This window comes from Falco cherrug, chromosome 11 (assembly GCF_023634085.1).
Source record: "Falco cherrug isolate bFalChe1 chromosome 11, bFalChe1.pri, whole genome shotgun sequence".
Lineage (NCBI taxonomy): Eukaryota > Metazoa > Chordata > Aves > Falconiformes > Falconidae > Falco > Falco cherrug.
In genome coordinates this window covers 8150665-8176431 of record NC_073707.1, presented here as the reverse complement: position 1 = coordinate 8176431, position 25767 = coordinate 8150665, and the positions used below count along the sequence as shown (strand labels likewise).

Genomic DNA, 25767 nt, shown 5'->3' with positions numbered 1-25767 from the left:
AAATCTATTGCTACTGTTCCTCCCTTCAGGGAATTCTCCAGAAGGAAGACCTTGTCTTCCCGGAGTGAGCATTGTGAATCTTTACTGTACTGATTCTTTCAAAATTAATTTTCTGTATTAGCAATCCCTTTTTGTCCCTTCCTACAACTGCTTCTGCCTTTGTTATGTCTGGCATAAGGAGGATACACATGTAGTAACAGGTACACCAAGCCCAAGTGTGGAGTGGGAGGAATTTACCTTTGGTTTTCTCTGTCTCTGATACATGCCTTTCATTACAGCTCTGGCACTGGGCTCTAGGCTGACTGGAATAACAGGATGCACAACAAGCATCAGCCCTGCTTCTCAGAAAGACTAACACGGGGAATTTGAACCCCAATACCTGTGTCCCACAGCCTTCCCACAACCAGCTGAGAGATGTCGCTTTTCTGTGTTTGAGCTAATTGGTAATAAAAAACATCATCAGGCTAAACGGAGCAAACAAAGGAAGCGGTGCTGGCAGTTCCTGTGATGCTGAAAGCTTTCCAGATCTCTTGCTTTTGCACACACCCTTTCTTTGGGATGAAAAAATTAACTATGCCAAGCTGAGATCCCACAAAGTATCCAAAGAAACAGATAGCAATGACCCTGCTACCCTCCAGCTCCCATTGGCAAAATTCTCAAAGAAAAGATAGATTCTTATGTGAAGAGGCAGTCGGGGGATTGAGCAGCCCAGGGCTGTGGGATATGGAGCCTCATATCACAAGAGCACCAGCCCTCATCCATCCCAGGTTGGTAGTGACAGAAAGCCTCCCAAAGCTCAGCGGTTTGCTCAAGTACCTGCAAGACCTAGCGGGCTCAGCCAAGCAGATCCGGTTGGGCAGAGACTTACACAGCATGCTCTAGGGGTGTAGATTGCTACATTCTTACTGCAAAATTTACCTAACACAAGAAACTTTTTTCTCTGGGGTAATTGTTTTGACAGAGAGACTAAGCACATGCCTGCATTCAAAATGTGGTTATTTCAGTAGAGCCGTGCTGATAAACCCCTTTTGGAAGAGAATTCACACGGGCAAGCATTCCTCTGTCTCTATAACTTAACCCATTTCCCTGGACAGAGTAAGTTATACCCACGACTGTATATATAGCTACCCACAACTTTTTGCTGGCATTGCTATTTGGCTGACAAGGTTCTTTTATTATTTACTTCTCGCAGTACAGCTCTGCCAGCAAAACTTTTCCATGTAACCTAAGCCTGTGAGGGAGAAAACTCCTGAGGTGACTACAAAATGTCACCTCCGAAAAATTTTCTCTTTGTTTTGGGGCCGTTTTGGGGCGTTTCCAGTTTTTTCCCGGGTTTTGGTGGATTTTTTATTTTTTTTGAACACCTTCGTAGTCAAGCCTGAGGCAGAGACTTAAGCAAAAGGCTCTATACGTACAGAATTGTAATCTCACAATACAAGCCCCAGTGTGCAACATCCCCTGCAGGCCAGGGGGCACTTTGTGTGCAGAGTCTGTGCAAGCAGTGAATACGCACCGTTAAACTGGAAATGCCAATACCAGTGGCAAGTACTGGAAGTCCCTCTGGAAAGAAAGTGGAGCATGCAGGGAACTGCCTTGGGAGGATGCACTTGTGTCAACCCTTGTACTTGGTTATGCCACCCCATCGGAGGCTGCAGCTGGCACCCAGGTGGGGTGACTTCAGTGCAGCATGGGGGGCTGGCGGGTGGCACCTTGGCATCACCGCCGCCAGCCCCAGTACGGAAAGGGAAATATTCACTATTAATGATTCTTGTCGTCGTCCTCCCCCACCAACCCAATTAAATGAAATTATACTTGTGGCCTGAGTGCGTAAGACATAACAGATCCTACAGGAAGAAAACTATTGCCATGCGGAGAGCTGTCCCTCCCTGGGGGCAGCGTGTCCCCTGCCAGTGGCACTCGGCAGCAGGCTGGGACCATCCAGCCCCACAGCCAGGCTGGCTCTCAGGGAGAGCTGCGTTTTCCCGTTGTGCTGAGATGCTGGGGTGTTCCCAGGCCGCAGTGGCAGCAGGAGGAATAGTCCTGCTGTGCACTGTCTTTGGAGAGATGCAGAGGGGTTTTTGGAGTTGAAAGGAGTGCTTTAGGGAACATGTGCACTTTTAAGCACATAATTAGACTTATCTTCAGTAGAGCTGCAGAAAAGCTTGGTTGCCTTTCAGCTGGCTAGGCCACCTCCAGAGTCCTTCAGATGGAAGGCAAGGCACTAACACTGGCCTGTATTTAAAAAAAAAAAAAAAAAAAAAAAAAGTCTCTCAAGGATTTATTAATAAAAAAACTGCTTTTCAAAATCACATTCAACACATTGCCGCTTTTCTGGTAGTCCTAAGTGCTTCTGCTGGGCACAGGGCAAGGGATCTCCTTTAATACCCTTGGAAGCAGCAGAACCATGGTTTGTTAGGGTGTGATATCCCTTCTACGCAGTCCAGGGGTCCTGTCCCAGCAAAATACCCACTTGATATTTCATTGGACTTTACATTCACTTGGATTTGCTAACTCTTTCACCCTCATAATGTACTGCTCTGAGGGATCACCCAGCATCTGAAGTTCTGAAGACTCAGATGTCCCTCCAAAGACCCAAACCATGAGTCTGATTTGTGGATTCCTGTAATGAAAAATAGCTTTGCTATTCCTTGCACCTCTCTGGCAGCGCCTGGGCCAGGTCACTGTCAGAGGCAGGGTGCTGGCTGGCCTAGGTGGATCAGGGACGGATTTGGAGCAGACCTTTCCAGCACTGCTCAGCTAATGAACTTTGCAGTCTTTGTTAGCTTCCTCCGTATGGTGATTCCCTTAGGAGAGGGATTGTTTCTGTGGCCTAGCCCATCACTTTGACAGTTCCTGCTGGGTATTTCTGTACGCCAGCTTTAAATGAACTGTGGCTGCTGAGGCTGGCAGAGAGTACTAGTGCTGCTGGTATAAAATACCTGCACCTTGTACTGTGCATATTGTGCATTTTCCTTTTCTTTTAAGAAACACCATGACCACAAGTGTTAATTGCAGGTCAGCTCATACTGTGTTGCTTTCAGGCTCAAGCAAAAGAAGTGGAAACCAAGAATTCACCTTCTGTTTTCAGATCAGTAATAGGTGAACAAAGTGAGTAGTGATGCCCATGAAGTCTCCAGTTGTGCTGCCAAGAAGGGCTGGTATGGGTCACAGTGACAGCATAACGAGTAGCACCTTCTTCAGCAGGCTGCAGCCCGTCCCACCTGCCTCAGCACAGCTTCTGGGGTGCTCCTAAGAGCAAACTGGGAGCGTGTCCTTAGGTCTGACCCTGGAAGCTGTACCACCTGCAGAATGCACTGCAGCACTGGTTTCTTGATGCTGGCGCGGCCTCTGTGAGATCAGCTGCTTTTTGCTACATACCCTTTGATGGATTCGTTGCGTATGGCTTTTAGTAATGTCTTGATTTCTCAGGAAATAAAGTGTTTTAGACAAGAAGCCAGGCATCTTGTTACTCCTGCCAACTGGCAAGGGACGTGCGTGTGTATATGCATATAGCTATTTGGTGTTTAATAATTGAACCTGGATGTATCAAGGTTGGCAGCACGTCTTTCAGCTTTGAAGACAGGGCATTGTTATAGGAAAATGGGATGTTTTCCTGTGCTGAAGACAGATTTTTCTTCCCCAACTAATCCTGGTGTCTGCAGCTGCTGTCTAGATATCACCTCCTAAAAGGCAGGGAATGAACTTCTGAACATCTGTAACAGCTACGTTAAGTGGCGTGGTTTATTGTAGAATTATGGATGATGATGGCTGGATTACTAAATTGTAAATCAATCAAAGGCATTCTGATGATATTCTAAACCATGAGAGAGAGGCTCATGCAGGAAGAGACAGTGATTTATTGCACCAACTGGTAACACATTCATCCCCAGTCATTTTTATTTATCATTATTTTGAAAAGATTTCAACCCTTCATAAAAGTGAATAAAAAAAGAATCTGTAATGATGATAAATTTTTGCTGTAATGAAAATTGACACTCCTGCACTGTGATTTCTGGTGCTAGGAAAGTGGAGAATAAGGAACTTAAGACACACAAACTTCACAAAAAAATTAGTTGAACAATTGCCTTTGTTTAACTGCCTTTTACGAGCACATGAAGGGAGCTTTTTCCTTTTTATTTTTAAATCTACTGCTATGAAAGTCTCTCACACTAGCTGTAGTTTTAAACCATTGGTACCCAGGATTTTGAATGCTTAGCAAGTCATCCATTTCCAAGGCATTAGCAACACAGACAGGATTTATTTCAATCTCTGCAGTTGATTCTTTGATCCCAGGCTTGCTTAAGTGCATTCCAGTGCAATTAATTAGAAAAACAGTATAAGGCAGTGGCAACTCCAAGTGATCTTAAATGTAAAAGTGACTGATTAGTAGCTCTGCTTTCTTGAGGATTATCTATTTGTTGCTTGACAGCATCTGCTATTCCTGAGCGAGGGAGAGTCAGTTAATTGAGAAGAGGGAGCTTTGGTACTCTTTGTTAAGTCACTAATATGACTATTCACGAGAAAAGCGGCAGTGTGGGAACCTCTCCCAGCACTAATTTTAAGAAGAAACTGGGTAAATGGAAGTAGGGCGTATCTCGTGCCGTTAGGTATATGGCAGTATGTAGTTCACACTGGTTTGCTTTGCTGGGCAGTAGTTGGTCCCTTTCACTAGCAGCCCTGCGTGGCTCACTGGGGGGCTCTTCAGGAACCAGTCCCTGCAACAGCTTGCGCTGTGGCTGCCTCCAGGAATGGGTTGTGCTGCTCTTTGTGGTTTTCTTCCTTGGGATGTCTTGTTTCTTGATGTGCCCGGGCCAGTTGAAAGCTATAATGTTTACTTATATGCCCAGGACATGTCAATCTAGTTTCAAAATTCTGTGAATCTCAGTTCTGTTTCCTGAGCCTTCCCCCTCCGATCAATAAAAGTAGCCATCCATCAATTTTTGATTGGAACAAGATTGATCCACGAGCAACTCACGGGTGTCTGTATGGCAGCTGCAGCTGCCTGACACAAATATTGCAACCCTTTTGGCTGAGGCAGGCAGTTGCCAAGGAATTCAATTGTCCTGCATAAGCGATCAATATCTGCTCCTCTGACTACTCTTGCTCCCTTAATCTTTCTGTATGGTTTCTTTATAATTTAATCTTCTTCAAGGAGACATATTTCCCATCTGTCATGCTGTTACACTTTTCTTGAATCTTTCTTGAATCTCATTGCCAGTGGAGCTCCTGTGATTCACAAGACAAGCTGGCTTACCATTCAAAAGAAAATGCAAATTCCAGCCTATCTGCTTTGTTTGCAGCTCATTTGGATAAATATCTTTGCATATTGCATAGTTAGTTCTGCTTTGTCTTTGCGCTATTTCAACTTGCTTCTGATTTTCTTTTTTCTGTGTCGCAATATCCCCGTTCTTTCTTCTGCATCCTGAAGTGAGCAGGAATCAGATGCAGAAATCCTGCTTTATTAGGTAAAATATGCACTCATTTTATTCATTGTATGCATCTTGACCCCTGGAGAGGCTGAATCCCTGGCATTCTCTCTCTTCCCAGGGCAAAGACAGTACAAAGCTGTGCAGATTTCCGTGCAGAACCAGTGCATCTCAGTCCTGATGATGAGGGGGAGACTTGAAAGTTCGGGCTCCCTGATAACATGGCAGCCTGCACTGGCAGTTTATTAAGGGACAGCACTTATCCCCTGGAGCTAGAATGACACCCCAAATGTTTTCCACTTGAACTGTCTAGTTCTGGGGTGAAAACGGCTGTCTTACATTACCTATCTAATGCAAATTGGTCTCTGACACAGAGATGAAAAGTTCAGTGTCTCATTGCAAATGTCTTGGTACTCTTCAGGGGTTGATTTGTTTCTTGCTTGACTCTAATGCAGCTAACATACAGGGAGAAACTGAAAAAAAATAGGGGCTACAGTACTCTTCCAGCAAATATTGTATAGTAAATATGGCTGTAATGTGTTACAAAAGTCTGTGTTTTGTGTAATGCTAAAATCAGTAAAAATGAAGGTCTCTGTGATAGAGCAAATAAGTGAGGGGAGTGAAAACTTTTCTTATGGGGAACAGCAGGTTTTTTACATCCTGAAATTTCCAACCTTGGTGACAGCAGGGGCAATAATAAAAGCAAAAGAATGCAAAGAATAGGCATGGGTTGCAGTCCACATTTCTACCGTCTGTCCTCTGCCAGCACTGATGTAATCCTTCTGGCAGTGAAACTTTCCATTGCAGTCTGTCAGCATTCAGATGTGCTATTGATTAGTCGGTTTACTAAGGTCACTTAGGAATCACAACAAACCTCCTGGAACCTGGGAAAGGTAATAAATCAAAGGTACTTGATTTGTAACTTGCCGTCATTTTTGGTGCCTTGCTTCAGTAGAAGACAGCAGTCAACACTTCCTAAAGCGCTTGATATAAGGAAGGTTATGATGGCAAAAGAAAGCACTTGTTTATAAATGGTGTGAGTAACATAAGCTTTTAATGGGTCCTAGAGGAGTCCAAGGCTCCAGAGGGCTCTGGAATGCCTTCTTCTCCACCCCCAACTGCTCCCCTCTCCCTGACCCCCACTTTTTTTTCCCAGCCCTTTGGCCAATTTTCATCACATCTGTCATTTTGAAAAATGAACTGGTGGCTCACTCCTAAGGTTCGTAACATGTTGTGTATCTTTTTTTAGATTAACTTGTTTGCAAGAGACAATGCAACAGGAAATTCTTGTGCTTACACAGCAGCTCAATTCTCTTGAAAAGCAGAGATGTTAAAACTCATAGTCTGTGTGTATTCTGCTAATTGGGTATAAAACAGTCATGAGACACAAGGGTGACAGGAGCATAGTTGTTGCCTGGGTAAAAGCCCGTTAGTAGTGTATTGCTAACAAATCTGAACTGGGGCGGAGTGTGTAACAGCCTATGATGAGCACAGCAAGTATCAGTAGTGCACAACACAGACACAAGGTAAAAGGATACCCTCATTTCATCTATGGAGAAAATGATCCTGAAAGTGTCCATTTCTGATGGTTTCAGAGGAATTAATAACCAACCATACCCATCTCGATGCTGTATTTGATTCCAAAGGTGAAATGCTCCCTTGCGTTACCATGTATGGCTCCTCCACATGGAACAGTCTGTAGCATCCCACCACTCCCAAGCTGGGTGTCAAGGCTGCACGTGTCCTCCCAACTTTTTAAGAAACCACAGTTTCACCCATCTGCCCTGCGGGCTGACGTGCATCCTTTGTACCTCCACTCCATCTCTGCAGCCTTTGCCAGTATAATGCAGAAGGAGTATCTATGTAAAAAGGAATATCTACGTAATAGTATTCCAACTATTGCTTTGTAGACCTACCTTTCTTTGTAGGTCAACTTTAAATAGAGACATCTCACACCATGCTGTTCCTGCACTGCAGCCGCTGTGTGTGCAGGGGCACGTGCAGACATTGCCACTCCTGCAAATTCCAGAATCAAGGCTGGATTGCTGCAGGGTGTCCGGATCGAGCACACAGATTGATCTTTTCCTTGGTGTCATGTCTGCAGGATTCTTCACCACCAGGCTGGAGAAGGCCTTTGCAACTGTGTTTGATTCTGTCCGGTGTTTTTAAAGCTGTGACTTGGAGCCCATGCATGTCTTGGAAACACCAAAAGGGGAGCTTTTGTTTCAAGTTGTGCTGAGTGGCCGGCAGGGTGGTTGATCTTCGTGTGAAATGCCTGAGCTGATGCTTGCTCTTTTGTGTCCTTCTTCATTGTCTGCTTCTGTTACCTCTTCTACTGCCTTGGCAAGACAGGTGTGTTGTGTTTGGTACACGCAGGTACACACACGCACAAGCTTCACACTCCCTGGCAGGCACTGCAATGCTGACAGCACTGACCAGTCATTGTGTGATGAAAGGCTGCATCACCAGGATTGTGAAGAATTCAAAATCCTCCACATTTTTTGAAATACACAGGGAGAAAAGAGAGATGTGACTCTTCATGCATGCCTACTCACAGTTAAATTAGGGTTTCTTTTTAACTCAGGGTTAAATAGTCCTAGTATTTTTAAGCGTATCTTTAATGAATATAACACATTTTAATTCCTACTAGAAGACAGAAATATGTAATAGATTCTGACTCTACATCTATTTAAATCCAAAAGATCAGACCTAAGTAATCTCAGGTTCATTTACACTCTGAAATCTGGTACAGACCTACTTACGACTTCAGCCGGTGTTGTAGCTGCTGGAATTAGAGTTGACTCTGTTTTTCCATTTTTAATCTGTTCTTCCCCAAGAGGTTTTTAGACTAGAATAGTTCAGGTGGAAGGGACCTGCAGCGATCATCTAGTCCAGCTGCAGTTCTCCTGGGCAGGAACTGTGAACTGGAAGGGCAGCAGATAAGGCTGCAGCCCTAAAGCTATATAAGTGTTGCCAGCTCTAGAAATGTGCTTTACTCAGGGGCTGCTGGTGCTCACACCCCATCCTGTGTTTCAGAGGAGTTAGACAAGTCGTGTCCGCAAGGATACACAGCTCCGAGCACCCAGCAGGCACTCAGGCACTGGGCTGCTAGGCCAGGGTCTTCCACAGACTCCAGAATACACTTGGAAACCCCTTTCTTGGGAATGGAGGAATACATTTTGTGTTAAACTGCATTTATGCTCCCCTGGGAGAGCGGCCCTTTTCACTCCCCCGTTGCCCCACGGAGGGGCTGGGGGTGCAGATCAGGTTTCTGTGGTTTCTGGGAGCTGGTGTGACATGTGAGACTCCGCATGGCATATGCCCGAGGTTAGGGTAAGCAGGCGCGTGGTTTCTGGAGCACCCCCACACTGCCTGGCATTCATACAGCAGTTTTTTGTTCAAACTCTCAAAAACAGAGCCAGGTTGTGAAAGGGAGTCGCCCCCCCCACACCTCTGCTCCGTAGCTGGACTGAAACACTGGGTTTTCCCTGCTGAAACCCACCCTTGTGTATGTAGAAACCTCCCCACTGGATTGCATCCTGCCAAGAGAGCCTGAGAGTTTAATTTGTCCATTTGGAAGGAAAGCACGTCCATTTGTCCGTAGTACCAGAGTCTTACCGCTGCATCGGGAGCTGGCCCATGGGGAAATCAGACCCTAGGCAGGGTCCCTGAGCGGTGGTCTGGAGGGTGAGCAGAGCCCGTGTAAAGGTGGGTTCTTAACATTTCAGAACATCATATCTTTTCATGCAGGAGAGTCCCAAGAGCAGAGACCATCAGGCCAAATGAACACAACTGCAAAACAAACGCAGTTACCAAAGCAAACACGGGCTTGTTGTAGACACCCCCCACCCCCCCTTGTTTACTGGAACAGAAAAACCTTGTATGTGTTTACGCAGTCCGAGTCCTGGCGGCTTGGCTTTGCTGTTCAGTTTCTTGGCTTTTGGTGTTTTCTGTGGCAACCTTTATTTAAACATAGGGAACAGAAGAGGTTTGTTTATTTTTATTTGGGTTTTTTTGTTTGGGGTTTTCTTTTTCTCTGACTTTTAAAAGGCTGAAGAGTTTATTGTGTGTGAAATGCAGGAAGAGTCTAAATGAACACCAGATGAGAGGAAATAGACTGAGGAGAATTAGGGCTATTTGCTACCAAAGGAAGTAATCATTGTACATATATTAAATTCCGATCTCTAACTGAGGGTTTGTTTTGTTATGCAAGAAATGTGACGGTGGAGGAAAAGGGAAATCTGTGGAGCCTTCCCAAGGCCGGGCTTTACAAGCGGGAAGCAGGTTTGGTGTGGCGGTGGCGAGCGAGGCAGGAGGCAGCTCCCACTGAAGCGAGCGGTGGGGTGAGCTGGAGAGCGTTCTGCACCCCAGAGGTCCCCACCACCGCAGAAGGTCATTTTGTGGCTTTGTACAGAAGGGTAGAACAGTTTTTCATACACCTCTTATTTGTAGGTAACATTCAGTATGACTTTCTAATGAGGATATAAATTCCTGATAAACTTCCACCTGCCACGCTCTCAGCTCATCCATCACTGGAGACACCTGACTCACCTTTACACGTACCTGTAAGTCACTGCAGGAACAGCTCCGTCAGGATACGCTGGCCGTCTGCAGTGGGGATAACCGTTACCTAATAATCCCCCTTAACTGCCTCTAGGAGGGGAGGGTCACAGTATGGGTGCTGGCTGCTCCGGTGCTTCCCGGGGTCCCTGCGGGCTGACGGCAGGGTGGGTGCACGTTTCCATGTCGCTGGTGGGAGGCAAAGCGCTGGGCGTTTTGGTGATAAACTCTGTTAAGGTGAGAGCCAGGATGAATCGGATAAGGACCCTCACCAATGATCTGAGGAGTGCGTAATACATGGGTTTGGCTTACAAAGATGCCTTAACACAGCCACCGGTTTGCATTACTACTTCTCTTAAACAAAACAGTGTTTCTCATTCCTACAAGCTGGCAGACACCCTGTTCAGTTCAGTTAATTCAGCAAGGACATAGATTTTTTTTATTATTTTTTTCTTCAGCTGTAGAAAAATTGTAGCCTGGGGGCATGTTGCTTTGACAGATTGGGGTTATACGGTTGAAGCTGACCTATGCAGCTTCCTTCCCCTTCCCCCTCCTGGCAGGTGGGATGAAGCATTTCTGTTTGGAAGTGGCTATCCTTATTTTGCTCTTTATCTGATGGAAGGCCACCACCACCACAGTAGTCAAGACGGACTTGTTATAGATTTTGCTTTTCCTGTGAGGGATGCTTGAAAGCTCGGTGAAGAACCTGTAGAAATAAAAAATAACGTATTTTGGCCGTGTGGGAGGGAAGCATTTAATCACAGCGAAGAATAGGGGATTGCACAGTCAAATAAGCAATTCTTGGCAGATTTTAGAGACCAGCAGTGGGAAGTAAGAAGGGTATATCAAATAGGAGTGTAGGAAAGCATAAATGGAAATGAACTGAAGAGAGATAATAGAATCATATTTAGAATCTGTCACTTTCTCAGAATTATGTTGACTGGTTATTAGCAAAAGAGAAGGAATTGTTTTTTTAGAGGAAGAGGGGTTTCATTTCCCCTTCATTAGCTGAGGAACCTGCTGACAGGAATTAAGGCAGAATATTACTAAATGGGGGCTTCAGCCACTCCCTCACGTCTGCAAGAAAGGGGTTTTTTTAACCCAGATCTCCTCAGTGACTGCATTTGCAGCATGGCCCTGAAAAAAAAAAAAAGAAAAGAAAAGAAAAGAAAAAAAAATAAACAAAAAAACCTCTCTGCTGGCAAAACTAAGGCTGCTTTGTGCTGCTATGTGAGAATGGGAAGGAGAGGGCTGGGATGGGAGTCCTGTAGGGCAACAGTGCCCCTGATGCCTGTGTCATGAAAATATGCCTCAAGTTAACTATTGTCCTCTGACCTCAATCCATGCTGAAACAGGGGCTTTGCATAATCATTGAAGGAGACAGTTCCTGCTCCAAAAGATGTTATGTTTTGAATTGCCAAAATAGACAAAGGAGACATTGTCAGCCCTTCACACATGGGAAAGGGAGGCAGAGAGAGAGAGATTTGTCTGGGGCACGCAGGCTAATTTTGACAGAAGGGGGACTTTCACTGAAGTTTCCTGAATTCATTTGTGTACCGCAGCCACAAGCTTGCCCTACCTTTCTAATACTGGATTTTGTTCTCTGAAACTTCAGTTCCAATACAGGGTTGTTTATCAAAAACATGATTTCACTGTGCTCTGTTTAATAAATACGCTAGCGGTTCTTTCCTCAGACAGAACCTGCAGCTTGCATGCAGATCCAAGTTGCAGCACTGAAGTTGCAAATGCCCCAGGAGGCTTCAGGTGGATTGGGTCTGCCAGGGACAGTAACGCAGGGCAAGGCAGAGGTGTGACTTCAGCTTCTGCTTTTCTTTGTCCTCTTGGGGATCACAACCCCATGGATATGTGGAAGGGGAGTCTGCAGGAGTAGTAATGCTGTTCTTCCCAGCTTCACATGGGAAGAAAAAGAAAAGAAATGCCTTACTAACTAGAATGTCCATTTTTCTTGCTCAAGCTTGTTAACTCCAGGAAGGCCAGTGAGACTTGGCATTGCATGACCAAACCGGGGCTATTTGGATTTTTTATGAGGAAGCATTGAGTGGAACCATCTGGGCTAGGAGAAGACCACGCTTCTGAAATGAGCCTTTAGGAATACTTAAGTTAAGTAGCTGTCTGGGGCACCATGCTGAAAGGAAGGGCACTCACAGCTGCATGTATTTTATGGGTTTATTTTATCTCTGATGACAAAGGAGAACTTACTAGTCATGCAGTTCCTCATAAATTTCAAGCCACTGCTGACAAGTGGCACTGCCTGTGTTCTCAACCACACTGGCGCAAAGTTCCCCCAACCTCTCGGCTCACAGTGTTAATACCAATGATGCTAATGGATGATGCTTTCCAGAGAGATCTAACTTTCCTCTGAACATAAAGGCAATCCCCAAGTCACAGTTTGAGAATGGAAACTTCAGTATCTTAAGTACCTTGGGTGAATACTTCCATGGTCATTCATCTAATATCAAAGTGGCTCATCTCTCTGGTTCCTGGAGCCCCCGTCTTCCTAAAGGTGTGCTGTTCACTCCGCTGAGAGCCGAGGGAATCTGCACCTCTGAAGCTAATATCCTTCCAGAAAGCTAAATACAGGTTTGGGAGCATACCTTTCTGTATGCCAGCAATGCATCTCAGCTTGGGTGGTTTAAACTACCCTTTTGCACTGCAGTCTCTGGTTGGTTGGTTGTTGGTTTGTTTGGGTTTTTTTATTTATGCTTCCATTGGGGCAGCTTCCTAAAGTACCTCCAGGGGCCTTTATTCCAGCTTCCAAAGGTACATCTTTTTTCAGTGTTAGAAGGCAAGCTCCTTTCCTTCAAGTGCTTTTCTTTGTGACAGACCCGGAAGGTGGCACATCAAATCCAGTACAATTTCAAAAAATGTGCCCTGCTTTCCTGTGGTTTCTATTCATTGAGATGAATCTTGGCGAGAGATTGCTCGTGGTAGAATACTGACCACTGTATGGCCTCAACTAAGATAACAGCTCTTATAGTCCAGGTGTGAAGAAAGAAACACTTGCTCCTTATCCCTTTTTCAGTCCTTGTCCTTTTCAAGTTGTCTTCGTTTCAATGGACCCTAGAACCTTTGCATGATGGTGGCAGGGGGTGAGGAGAGACTGGACTCAGGCTTACAGGAATCAGATTCCTGCAAACTCTGCCACAGACACCCATGTGACTTTATGCACATCATTTAGTATAATTTTATATTCCCCTATCTACAAAATACAAATGCTAATTCTTCTTATTTTCCTTATGCATACTTGTACAGACTGCAGGTTTGGACAGGAATCAGCTCCTCCTGTGTCTTTGGATACCTCACAAATGAGTCCCTGATCTTAGGTGAAACTTCTAGTTGCTTCTGTATGCCACATAATAATAATTGACTTCAACCTGCTTCAGCAAAAAATGCAACCTTTGGGTTACATTGGTGTAAATAAAAAGTCCACTACAGTTCACAAGTCAAAAAATGCTGCTAGTGTTTAGCATCAATGTCTGTCACTTGAACATCTGGCATTCATCATTGCTTTCCTTTTCCTTCCACTGTCATATTTTATCCCCATCTGTTAGAGGTTTCTTAGCACTGTCTGTATAAATCATAGCTACATCTCAGTCTGGGTAGTTGAATCTTTACAGGCTGCAATGTAAATGAAGGAAAAAGAGGTAAATATAAGGGAAGTGTTTCTCATATGCACTCTGCTCCACTTCCTTCACCCCTCTCCCTCTACACGGTACTAGACAGTACTACTAGACAGTGTGATACCTTTGCTATGAAGAGAGATGGAAAGGTTTCCAAAAATAGCAAATGGTTTTACCAGCCCTAGTTCTGAAGGCAGAAGGCACGAGAGGAGCTGGAGTGGACACCCATTGCCATTGTTGGAAAGACCAAAATTTACCGCTTTGGAAGAACCTTTAGCAAGTTAGCAATAAATTGGGAAAGCAAATATTCCTTAAAATCAGACTGCCCAGGCAATGTCTTTGATATATTTTCTTAAAACTAAATTACTCTTATTGCAGTAATATAGGTTACTGCTAGGAAGAATAATATTGAAGGTGCTAGGAAAATATGGGGGTGTTAATATTAGCCAAAGCAGAATTTTTTTCACTTTTTTTTTTTTCCTCAACAAACTGTGCTGTGCCCTCGCAATGACCGGCACATTCAGCTCTCCCAAGCCATGCTGGCAGGGCAGCAAGCCATAGCAGCATTCCAAAGATCCATTTCTGGTGGGGAAATGAATCCGCCGCTACCCCTATGTGAAACATTTCCAGTAGCGTGTGTGTGTTACCCTGCCAAAGCCAGGTGCTCCTGTTTGGGCACAGTGTCACACAGCGCCGTGCAGCGGGAGCACGTGTGGATTTAATTCCTTGCCAGCTTTAGCAGCTAGAGAAGATACTTCTTTGTTCTAGAAGCACTCAGAGACAGCATAGTCCCAAACTACTGGAAGTTAGGGAAAAAATGCCTATCCTTTGTCTGGAGAGGGTTGTTGCAGACCACCATCGCTATCAATCCCAGAACTTTATCCAGGCTCGGGGTGGGTCTCTTTGTACCAGACAGCTGTCATATTTTCAGTTCAAGGGACAGCTTGTATTGTTGGGGACTTCATTATACTTGGAACAGCAAGAACACCCCATGTCACTTTGTGTGTTCCTCCTGATTGTCTCGCTTTTTCCTCCTGTTGGGTCTCATGTGTCAGAAGTGTGTCTTAAGTTTTTTTGAGTTGATAGCAGATTAGCTGAAATAAGAATAAATTATTGTTACCATTGCTGGTTGTCAACTCATGCCTTCTCTAGCATATTGCATTCCTGCTTTCCCGTTATTTTTCACTTATGCTCCTGTGGTGTTACCATGCTACTCACTGCAGACTCCCACTTTTCAGCTTGGCAGCCAGATCAATCAAGCAGTAGGTGTCCTGGCCAGCATCTGCATGAAGTGAAAATGATGGGTGCAGGTCCTGAGCAGCCCGGTGGCTGGGCTGTCCGGTAGAGCGGGGCCGGGTTGGTCTGCAGGGCGCGTGAAAGGCCAGGCGGCCCCGGAGGTCAGAGCTGCTCTCTCAAGTCGGTAGATGGGTTGACTCCTGATGATTTGTTCTGACATTGCAGTCTGTTGCTGGAAATGGATGTCCTGGTGAAAGTGTTACTGCTTGGCAAGGCTACAATGGTGGCAATGAGAAAGAGGAACGTGGGGCTAACGATGCACAAAGTACTTCCCATGAGATGCTGCAAGAAGAAAATAAACCCAGAGTACAGTGGGATGTGTTGTTGATTTACTTTTGTCTTTTTGATACCTGCACTAGACCTCAGCTTGCCAAGCATCTTTCTTGTTACTAGCAGAGTATTTATTTTCTTTTCTCTTCTTCTCATAGAAAATTTTACTACATCACACTGCTGAGAGACCCCGTATCTCGTTACCTCAGCGAATGGCGTCACGTCCAACGAGGAGCTACTTGGAAGACCTCCTTGCACATGTGTGATGGCAGGACACCAACTCCTGAAGAGCTGCCGTCGTGCTATGAAGGCACGGACTGGTCAGGCTGCACGCTGCAGGAGTTCATGGATTGCCCATATAATCTGGCCAACAACCGCCAAGTGAGGATGTTGGCTGACTTGAGCTTAGTGGGCTGCTACAACATGTCTTTCATCCCAGAGAACAAGCGAGCGCAGATCCTGCTGGAGAGTGCAAAAAAGAACCTCAAAGACATGGCCTTCTTCGGCCTGACAGAGTTCCAGAGAAAGACTCAGTACCTGTTTGAGAGAACTTTTAATCTGAAATTCATCCGGCCCTTTATGCAGTACAACAGCACCAGGGCAGGAGGGGTGGAAGTGGATAACGACACCATCAGGAGGATTGAGGAGCTCAATGACTTGGACATGCAGCTCTATGACTATGCAAAGGACCTCTTCCAGCAGCGCTACCAGTACAAACGGCAGCTCGAGAGGATGGAGCAGAGGATAAAGAATCGGGAAGAGAGGCTTCTTCACCGGTCCAATGAAGCACTTCCCAAGGAAGAGACCGAAGAGCAAGGACGCTTGCCCACTGAGGACTACATCAGCCATATTATAGAGAAGTGGTAGCCTAGGCAGACTTTTATATCGATGATATTCTAGGGTTTCCATATAAAAGATCATGGAAGTAAAATTACAAAAACAACAAAAAATATTTTATTTAAAAGCAAGTCTGTAAAACAGAAGATAGATTGCTTCCTTAAGCATAGGGTCTTTTTACTGTTTCTTACAAGACCGATGAGATTCTTAAAAAAAATAAATAAATACATAAAAAAAGGGTCAACATGTTAATGCAGAGGTAAAAAATGCACAAATTCAGTTACCCACTCTTAAGGCCAAATACAAAAGAATGTTTCTTATCCTCACAATTCAAACACAAATGGCAGGAGTAGGATTTTTTAGGCCTGTTTATCCCCTAAGCATAATGATATAAAGATACATTAATGAAAAACAAGGAAACAGAGGTTTTCTTTTGCGGGTGTTCTTGGAGGTGGGATGGGAATTGCATTGTTTGTAAGTAAATGATAATGGTGACTGAGCTGAGGATGTGCTGTCCTGTCAGGCAGTGATCAGAGCACAAGGGCAGCCACCTCATTTCAGCTGGCAGCCACTGCCAAAAAGTAGAGTACCATAAAAATAAAAGAAGAAAAACATCAGAGGATGAGAAACATTAAAGCAAATTGACTATGGCCTAGGATATGTACTTAGCACAGCGGTTTTGATACATTGCACTGGTATCACATATACATACGCAACTTCATCACAAAAATCATAGGGAATTCATGCACAGAGCTCCCAGGCTGGTTTCACAGGCAGGTCCCAAAACAAGTTAAAAGCCGATCAAATTCCACATAGGCTCAAACGTGCACTCACATGCCATCCTGTCACCCTACACAACTGCCGCTCATGCTCTCATCAGTATTATGTGTTAACAGCACATGAAAACCCTATCCTACATACTAAAAGAAAAAGGAAGAAGAATTTAAATAGCAATACTCCCTCATAAATCTGAACAAGTTTCAGGGAAGACCCTGCAAATAATCAGTCATTAATGGGAACATGATGAGGGGGTGATTTTGTTTTGTTTGTTGCTCTGTGAAATACTGAACTAGAACAAGCGTACAGATGTACCCGTATCTCTAGGTTTTTTTCAGTTATTTTTACTTGCTTTTACCAAGGGATAATGGGCATCAGCCTGCTTTCAGTGAAGTCACTAGAACCAATTTAAGTGGGAACAGGATGAGGCTCTCTTCCAGAGCTGTGAAAATTTCTGACTATGGGTCTGAATTAATTATGAGACGGTGCACATTATCTTTTGGCAGAGTGCCTGTTCTGCAGCTCATACTTTAAATGAACAAGCTGTGTTCATAAAACTGGAAAGGGGAATCATGGATAATGTTTTTTTTAGTCTCAGACCCCTTTCAAAGCAGAACTCTCTCTCTTGCACTGCTGTTTTTTAGGGATTCGTGTAAGTTTAATCCTCCAGTGTGGTGACAGTCTAACCAGGTTCAGCTTACTGACTTTTGAGTCATAGAACAACAATGACATCTCTTAATTCCTCTTCCCACTCACCAAATTAAAATATGGCTTATTTTCTTGCTGTTGCAAGCACTTCTTTGTTTGGCTGGAAGCATGGAAATGAAGCAGTTTTTGCCTGTTTCATGTCTCACCCCGTTGTTACTCAGCCTGTAAGACCCGAACCAACTATTGTTTGGTAAAGTATGAACCACATGCAATATGATTTGATTTTCAAAGGCCACGTTAATTGCAGATCAAATATGGCATTGAAGTCACCAGAGGAGAGGTAGAGAGCTGATGCATTCAACTTGAGCGTGTCATTTTTACGGTGTCCCTTTCCCATCACACAAATCCACTGAAGTGCTGCTTGGTTTGTATTTGAAATCTCTCTCTGCCTCTCTATGCTGTTTCCAACAGTTTCAAATTCAGCCTGAGTTTTGCAAAGGAGGGGCTGCCTTAAGCAGAGGGGCTGCCTTAAGCAGAGGAGCTGCCTTGTTTCTTCTGTGTACACCTGAGGGGATACACCTTGCTTGTGGAGATGTTCTTCTGCAGAAGAGTTAAAATGACTAAAAATTGAAGAACAGAAAATACAATCAGCACTTTGGGCTCCAATGCAACCCTGTGACAGCCCTGATCCAAAGTCCACCAAAGTCAAAGGATGTCTTTCCTATTGATTTCAGATGGATTTTGATCAGGTCTGCATCCTGGTGCTGCAGAGCACACAAGCACACGCTCATCCATCGGCAAGCCCCATGGGATGCTGTTACCCGTGCATTCGGCTGGTACCAATATTTGCTCGTGGTGTTGCTGTCTGTAAGGTTCTGGCCGTGCTTCTGCCACAAAATGGCCCTTGTTCCCAGCGGTGTGTAGCCTGGCCGTAAACATTTCCGCCTCACTGAGAAGTGGGAAGCAAAATGAAGCAATTTTCGGTTGTTGGCTTGGGGGCAGAAGGTATTACAAATCCATTTGCTCATCTCTGAATTCCAAGACTGGGAGGAGCTACACCTGCTAGTTCCCAGCGCTTTTATGTGTTGCTGTAACTAGAGAAAACATTGATATTTTTAAAACGCAATTTTATGGGCTGATTACCCACAAAACCAATACACAAGATAAAAAAAGCAACCATTTTATATGCACAGTTTGCAGCTTCCCCCAAAGGCTTTTCACTGTGCATCCTGCATTATGGATCAATAACGCACAGGTGGTTCCTGCAGCTAATCCATGTCCGAGGTGCCGGTCACCGCAGCTCCGGCAGGGCTCCCCAGGCAGCTCTGCCTGTGCCGGCACCGCTTCTGAGCGCCACGCTGTACTGACGGCCAGACTCTGCTCTCATCTACCAAAGGGGGACGGTAAACGGGACTGGGGGTGATTAGGAATGGTAACATAATTTGGCCCAGGTTGCCTGAGTTGTTTCTGTGTGAATGGGCTCTGAGTAACCAGCTGGATTTTAATGGATCTGTCTGCAGGGTTCCCTAAATCAGAGGCAGCCTCTGACCTTAGAAGCATGTCAGTAGAAGACCTTGTTCCAACATTTTCTTTGTAATATATTACAGTAACAAGCAAAAGAAATGAAACTATCTTGAAAACTGTCTTGTCAACAGTTCGCTTCAACCCACAAAAGGAGGGCTGGCCTCAGCTTAGCACTGAGGCAGAAATTCCTGCAAATCCTGCACCAGCAGATGCTGCAGTTTGTCCACCTGCACATTGGAAATTACAAATTTACACGCTCTAAAGAGGTACTCCAAGGTATGAGTAGTATCGGGCACTTTGAAACAGATTCTAAGTGTGGGAAATGAAGAGCATGACCCCAAAGCCATCCCTCAGCCTGGCTGCTCTGCTGGGCTGTGTGCAGCTGTGGGCCATGCATTAATTTATTGTTAGTGCTGTGTGCCAGAGCGTGGGTTGCAGGACATACCTGGCACTGTCTTCTTCCTTTAGTGGGTTTAAGGGAACTTTTTTAACATAATGTGAATGTAGTTTTTTGTGATTTATATGTACTACAGTTTGAAGTGGTACAATTTCTTTTATTTTTAGGACTGATTATTTGATGCTACAATAACATGAAAAATGTGTGTGTAGTTTTAAAATGACTGGAGAACAACGTCTTTAAGGCACTCGGGCAGAAGTAGAGGCCAGATAGTACGTTCTTGTTCAATATCTGCCCCTTCCTTCCAAAATGTTTTTCCTGTGACTTCCAGACACACTGAGACCTTCTTTACTACATGAAGTGTTTCTTGAGGGGGCCTGTCAATGCATCATGATCCAGGTCAGGATGGGTGAGTGCTGGGTACAGTGAGGGCAGGTGCAAGGCCACGACCTGGCACTTACTGGAGGTGGTGAGGCAGTTCCCCTCGAATTCAGATTTTACCTAGTCAGACACTTGTCCATCCCACAGCGTTTCTGCCCTGCTTCTGGGGATACTCCACGAAGAGTCTTTACAAATGATGGGGCTGTGTGAGGTATAGCTAAGGGTTTACACAGTCAGCAGTGTTAGTGTGAGGGAGCATTTTGGACAGGCAGTTATTTGGTGCCAGACCCAAGATGATGGCTTTCAGCCTCTGCCGTCTTACAGTGCTGAACCCTGCATGCCGGCAGACGAGGGTGATGCTCTGCGGGGGGGTTCCCCGCAGACTCCATTCCTGCCCTGGGATGGAGGAGAGGCTGAGGCACACTGCAGTGCTAAGGAGGAGGAGATCTTTTTTGCCTTTAGTCACCTGAACAGTGTTAACGTCACTGCTTGGTGGGTGTCGTTGCTGAAGAAAAGTTTTTATTGCTTATTTGTCTCATCACAGCTAGCTCTGTTGAAGGAGTTTTCCTCCTCCAAAGTTTCCCAGGCAGTCAGATGCCACCTTGTGTACCCTACCCAGATCACAGAATGCAGGATTGACTCATAAGGTTGCAGACCCAGGCTGTCACGGGGTTCAAAGTCATCCAAAAATCCCACCCCAACTTTCAACAAACGATCAGTGGGAATTTCTGGCTTGCCTGAAATTCTCCCTTCATGCCCAACATTCTGCAAGAAGTGGGGAGCACTTCAGGCTGATACTTTTGCATCCCGTCGTCCCTTACTTGCTTACAAAACTGAGGTGGCAATGGAAGCAGCATAAGCAAGATCCCAACAAGCTTTTGAATCCCCTCTCCCAGGGCTGTCCTGTAGGAGCAGGAAGGGCAGCGCAGTTGCTGAGAGTACGAGCGAGACAGAAGGCCCGCCGCAGTGGCACTACGGACACATGGCACTGAGCAAGGTTCCACTCCGAGCCCACCAAATCACTTCCCAGAGGCCACTGAGCAGCTAAGGAGGTAACGACAGCATCACAGAGCAGGCCCTGACCAAGACTTATATCCTGGAGTTAAAAGCATCTCTAGCTTCTTACTGGCATTCAGTCACTCAGCCCCCCTCCTGTCCCGTAGAATTTTCCATGTGTCACAGAAATGGGTAGCGCTATCGGAACTTGCAACACAGACTATGCTAAACATTGTATTTCCAGGGCTATCGCTTGGAATGCAACTCACACTATCTGCTGGATTCAAATCACAGGGCTGTCTGCATTATCTTTTTGTTCTTGTTTTCACTAATATTAGCAGATCATGTTCCAGTGGCAGAAGTGAATGCAGGATTTGCTTCCCGATCAGCAGTTGAGCCAAGCCTTTAAAGCACAGGTCAGTTAGCAGCAGTTTGGGTAAACCAGCGAGCAGCGGAGCTCGTGTCTGCGCACACGATCTGAGCTATCTGCAGCTGTTTGTTTTGCCCCATCTACAGCAGTTCTGCCAAGGAGAACACAGTCCTGATAAGCACGTGGGTATTAAAGCCTGTATCGTCCCAGCTGCAGGTGATTCTCTCTGTAAGTTTTAGCCACGCAAGCTGAAAAACCCCGAGATTTGCAAATGAGTCTGTCTCGTTCCTCAAAGCCCTGCAGTTCCCCCTCCCTGTTTTCCCCCAGGTGTCAATTCTGCAGACTGGATTGAGAGAGTTGTACTATAATGAATAATTTTATATTCAAATCGTTTACTGAGCGTGATTTGTTTTGTACATATTGGAATATGATTTAACTTATTTTTATTGCCCCTTTTCATCTTTTTTTCATAAGGAGAAGACAAAAATCCCCACCCTCTCTCAAAGTGAAGTTCCTCTGTGTTTGTGTGTAGTCTGCCAGGCAAACACACAACAGCCACAGGATTTCTCACCATCCCTACTGATATCTGATTTTATTTTTCATTGTCATTTATTTTTGTCTGAGGTGTTGCTCATACTGTCTCTTCTTTCTGCTGCACACTCTGCACAGGGAAGGGAAAGGGCGATGCAGGCAGGACTTTCTTTTTCTTCCTCTCGTCTTTCTCGTGTGCATTACCTACCAAGGAGCTCAGTTCTTGTCTTCTAGGAGTTGTGTGACTGAGGGTAAAAAAATACAGCTGTCCCTCCGCCTCCCATCCTCCATATTGTAGATCAAACAGATTCAGCTTCTCTGAAAGTGATTGTGGCTGGAGTCATTCCATTGGGCTGAATGTGTGTGGTTTGCACTTTTCTTTGGTTTTTTCCCATTCAGGAACTTAAAAACAACAAAAATAAAAGACAACTGTTTAACTTGAGCCAAGTAACACTTAAAGCTTTATATATTTATTTATAGCATCTTACAAAAAGTGTTAAAAGGTTTTTCTTTTCTTCCACAAGAAAAAATGGATTAAAAAAATCATCTAACTGTTTTTGTCTAGATCAAGAATGAATGTTAGCAGATGAAATAAACCCAAAAACTGAGCATCTGTCACGTGTGTTGTCCTTGCATTGGTCTTTGGATGCTGTTTCAGTGTAATACGTCTGCCTTCCTGTATTACAGAGATAAAGCTGCCGGTGGAGTTGATGGAAGATATTTGTTTTCTACTAAAAACCCAAACTCCTAACACAGAAATAATCAAGCAGAAACTGGGGTATGTTTATTCCTATTGTTACACTGGAGCCAACATTACAAAAAGTGCCCAAACCTCCTAAAACCTATCATCTTTCTAAAATTAACAACCTTCAATGCTATACAGCCCTCTGTTTCCTTTTTCACAGGCATTGGAATGAGCAGATTTGCAGGCAAAAAAGGAAAACAGCTATCAAATGGTAGCTGTTATACCAAACATTACAGAATAATTAACAGAATGTTTATTGTTTCATGTTCAGAAGCTCTTTCACCAAATGTGACCTGTGAAAATGTTCTCCAGTTACAGAACTGAAATAAGCTGTGCACCAGGTTTTGGTACAGTGAAAGTTAGTACGTTAGCGTGTAAGAAAGTGACGATACAAGCGTGTTACCATATCGTAAGAGAGAATAGTTAGATGCTTACGCAAGTGTAGTGAGTAATACCACTGTGATTTTACACAAGCATCATTACACTTCACACTTTCCCCATATATGCTGACGGAGCTGAAGGCAGTGCATGAACCTTCCCAGCCAGGCTGCTGGGGTGTTTTTGCCCTTCCACCCGTAGAAGTAACCCCACTCGAGTGACTGGAGGCCCAGCCAAGACAGATGTACAGACTAGCAGGCACAGAGCATGGCACCGCCTTACACCGTGAGGGGTTACTCGCTGGGCACACCTCACACTGCACAGGGGTTACGCGCTGGGCACACCTCACACTGCACAGGGGTTACACGCTGGGCAGTGCAGGCTCTGGCAGAAGGCCCGGATGAGCGTTGGTGTGAGGTAACATTACCAAACTGGAGGTGAAGTGAATGCACCACAAACTGGCAGCCATGGGCTCTTGGCCATGCCCCAAGCCTGCTGCTGAAGGCGCCCGCACCGCCCTCAGCCATAAGGGCGAGGCAGCGGGTCCTCCACAGCACCGCCAAGCTGACCTCCCGCGGACACCCCCGTAACCACCAGCTCTGCTGAAACAGGAGCCACACTCCGCAGGAGCCCACCTTTCCTTAATCTCCTCATTTTATTTACTTGAGAACAGCAGGGGCCGCCCCCCCTCGACGCTGGTGGCAGTCGAGCCGCGCGCCGCCCCCTCACGCCCGCAGAAGCTTCCCGAAGCGCCGCCGCCCCGCCCCCGGCGCTGCCCCTCAGCCCGAAAATGGCGGCGGCGCCCCCGGCACCGCGGTGCCGCCCCGCCGGTAAGCCTAGGCCGCCCCCCCCCCCTCCTCCCTCCCGCTCCCGTCAGCTGCCCTCGGGGCGGGAGCAGGGAGAAGGGCCCGGCGTCCCCTCGGGGGCTGCGGAGCGGGGTCTCCCCGCGGCCGTGCCCTGCAGGCCTCGCTGGGGCTTGTGCATGTGGCTGCTCCGCGGGGGCTCGGGGCGGGCCCGCCGCCGTGCGGCCCCTCCGGGGGGACTTTGCGCAGCAGCCGAGCCCCCTCCCGCAGTTTCCAGGCAGCGGGGCAGGCAGCGAGGCGCTGTGGGCTGGAGCTGCGGGGAGCTGCCGGCTGCCGTGCCCACAGCGGTGGGGCTGGTGGCCTGCGGGCCGGCCCGAGTGTCCGGAGGCTGCGGCACCGTAGGTACAGACACAGCTCGACGTGCTACACGGAGCCCTGTACTGGCCTTGTCTTTCTTTTCCTCCTCCTTTACCTTCTTTTCCCGAAAGCTGAAAGGCTACTCTGTCGCAAGAGGGCTCTAAAAATGCTTTTTGCACGTGGTCTTTCTGCACTGTGTTTAATATTGTTCGACTGTTGTGTTCAGTGCTGGAAGCCTTTGGGAAAAGAAGGGAGGATAGCTAGCGAGCGGGTGAAAGGAAGGAAGGCTTCCTTCCCTTGGGAGAACTGGTGTCGGAAGGGGAAAGGAGCAGAAAGGGTGCTGGAGGAGGGTTAAAAGGAGCAGGGAAATCGGTGATGGGAGAGCCAGCCTCTAGAGTGTGGAGGTTTTTTTCCTGGTCACACTGATGATTGTTCAGGTTTCATTATGCTTGAGTTCAGGATGTTCCTGCTCCTGTTACATTTGGTGGTTTTACACCTTCCAGCACTGCCTCTGGGGGATGTGCTGCCTCAGGTTAATTGGAGAGTGCCCTCCTTTACATTCTGCTGTTACCCTAACAATGAGCAGCCCCTGCCTGCTCTGCTGCCCCAGGTGACAGCCTCCTCTTGCTGAGTGGAAAAGCTGAACCTGATGGTATCAGAGGAGGTGGTGCTGAGCTCTTATCAGAGGCTTGTGTTCTGTTTCTCTGGCTGGAGTACTCACAGAGTCACTTTAACTGTCTAACATCTTTCTTCCCACTGTCTACAGAAGGAGGAAAAGCAAAGCAAGGCTGTTTCAACACTGTAATGCCAAAGGTTTTCTACATTGATTGATCTTTGTGTAGTGCAGGTTCTTTTTGAACTTCTTGGGTCCACGTAATGCTGAACAGCCTCTTTGTCAAAGAGCAGAAAGAGGGATGGAGATTCTTGCATAATGAAATGTGTATCTAGCAATGGCTGCATGTTTCTATGGATTTTGTAAAAGTGGGCAGACTTCAGGAGAGCCCCATGCGTTGTAGTTCCTAACACTTTATGAAGCTGTTGCTTCAGTGGCACTTGGATAATTTACATACAGATAAAATTCTGGGCTTTTTGTAGCAGGAAATGTTCGTGACTGATACGGGCTCATCAGCTCAGACCCTCTCAGCTGGAGGGGGAAACTAAGACGTGTTCATACATATACTCAAACAAAAAAATATTGTCGGCTTAACGGTAAAGTAGTTTGAGCTTTGCTATGGTTATTATTTCATAAACTTCAAATTAAAAGGGGTAGTCAATGAAATATTCATGAATTGAACAGTATTTAATAGACCATTGCTGTGTTTCTGTTAAAGCAGTCAGAAGTTGCGAGTGAGGAAGGTTTCACTAGCATGCTTTAATCGATCTGGGAAGTAAGTGGCTTGGAGAAGAAACCATACACGTTCATATCTTGCAAGCATTATCTAAAAGGCTACAATGAAAAAAATTAGCAGTCTCTATTAATATTAATCAGACCGTACTGTAGCATGCATATTCAGGCGCTTTAGTATGCGATACTGTTTCTTGGGTCTTAGAAGTTCTTTGTCTGACGTGATTTTGTGATTTTACTAATTTCTGTCTTTGGTGATGCTCTTCTCAAAAGCTTCTTTTACTCTCAGTGCTTTCATGTCCCTGCCTTGCTCTTGCCTGCTCCCTAGTCCTGCCACACAGAAGGTTTGTTGCCAGTCATGGAGGACGTGCAGAATCTCGAGCAGGGATCTTGTGCCCTTTGCACAGGGAGCTGCAGAACTGAGATACCAAAACTTTTTAATCAATATCCAGCCAGCAGCACAAGGGAAAAGTAAATACCTGTCC

The 25767-nt window shown here is 45.8% G+C and overlaps 1 protein-coding gene across 1 annotated transcript in view; it reads left to right on the top strand.

The window, feature by feature from the left end:
• Window positions 1-22263, top strand: part of HS6ST1 (heparan sulfate 6-O-sulfotransferase 1) — a 201883-nt gene extending 179620 nt beyond the window's left edge. Inside the window, exon 2 of the mRNA XM_055724037.1 lies at window positions 15352-22263. Coding sequence (XP_055580012.1) covers window positions 15352-16060 — 709 coding nt within the window. The 3' untranslated portion in view covers window positions 16061-22263. The remainder of the gene's footprint in view (window positions 1-15351) is intronic.
• The last annotated feature ends 3504 nt before the right edge of the window (window positions 22264-25767 follow it).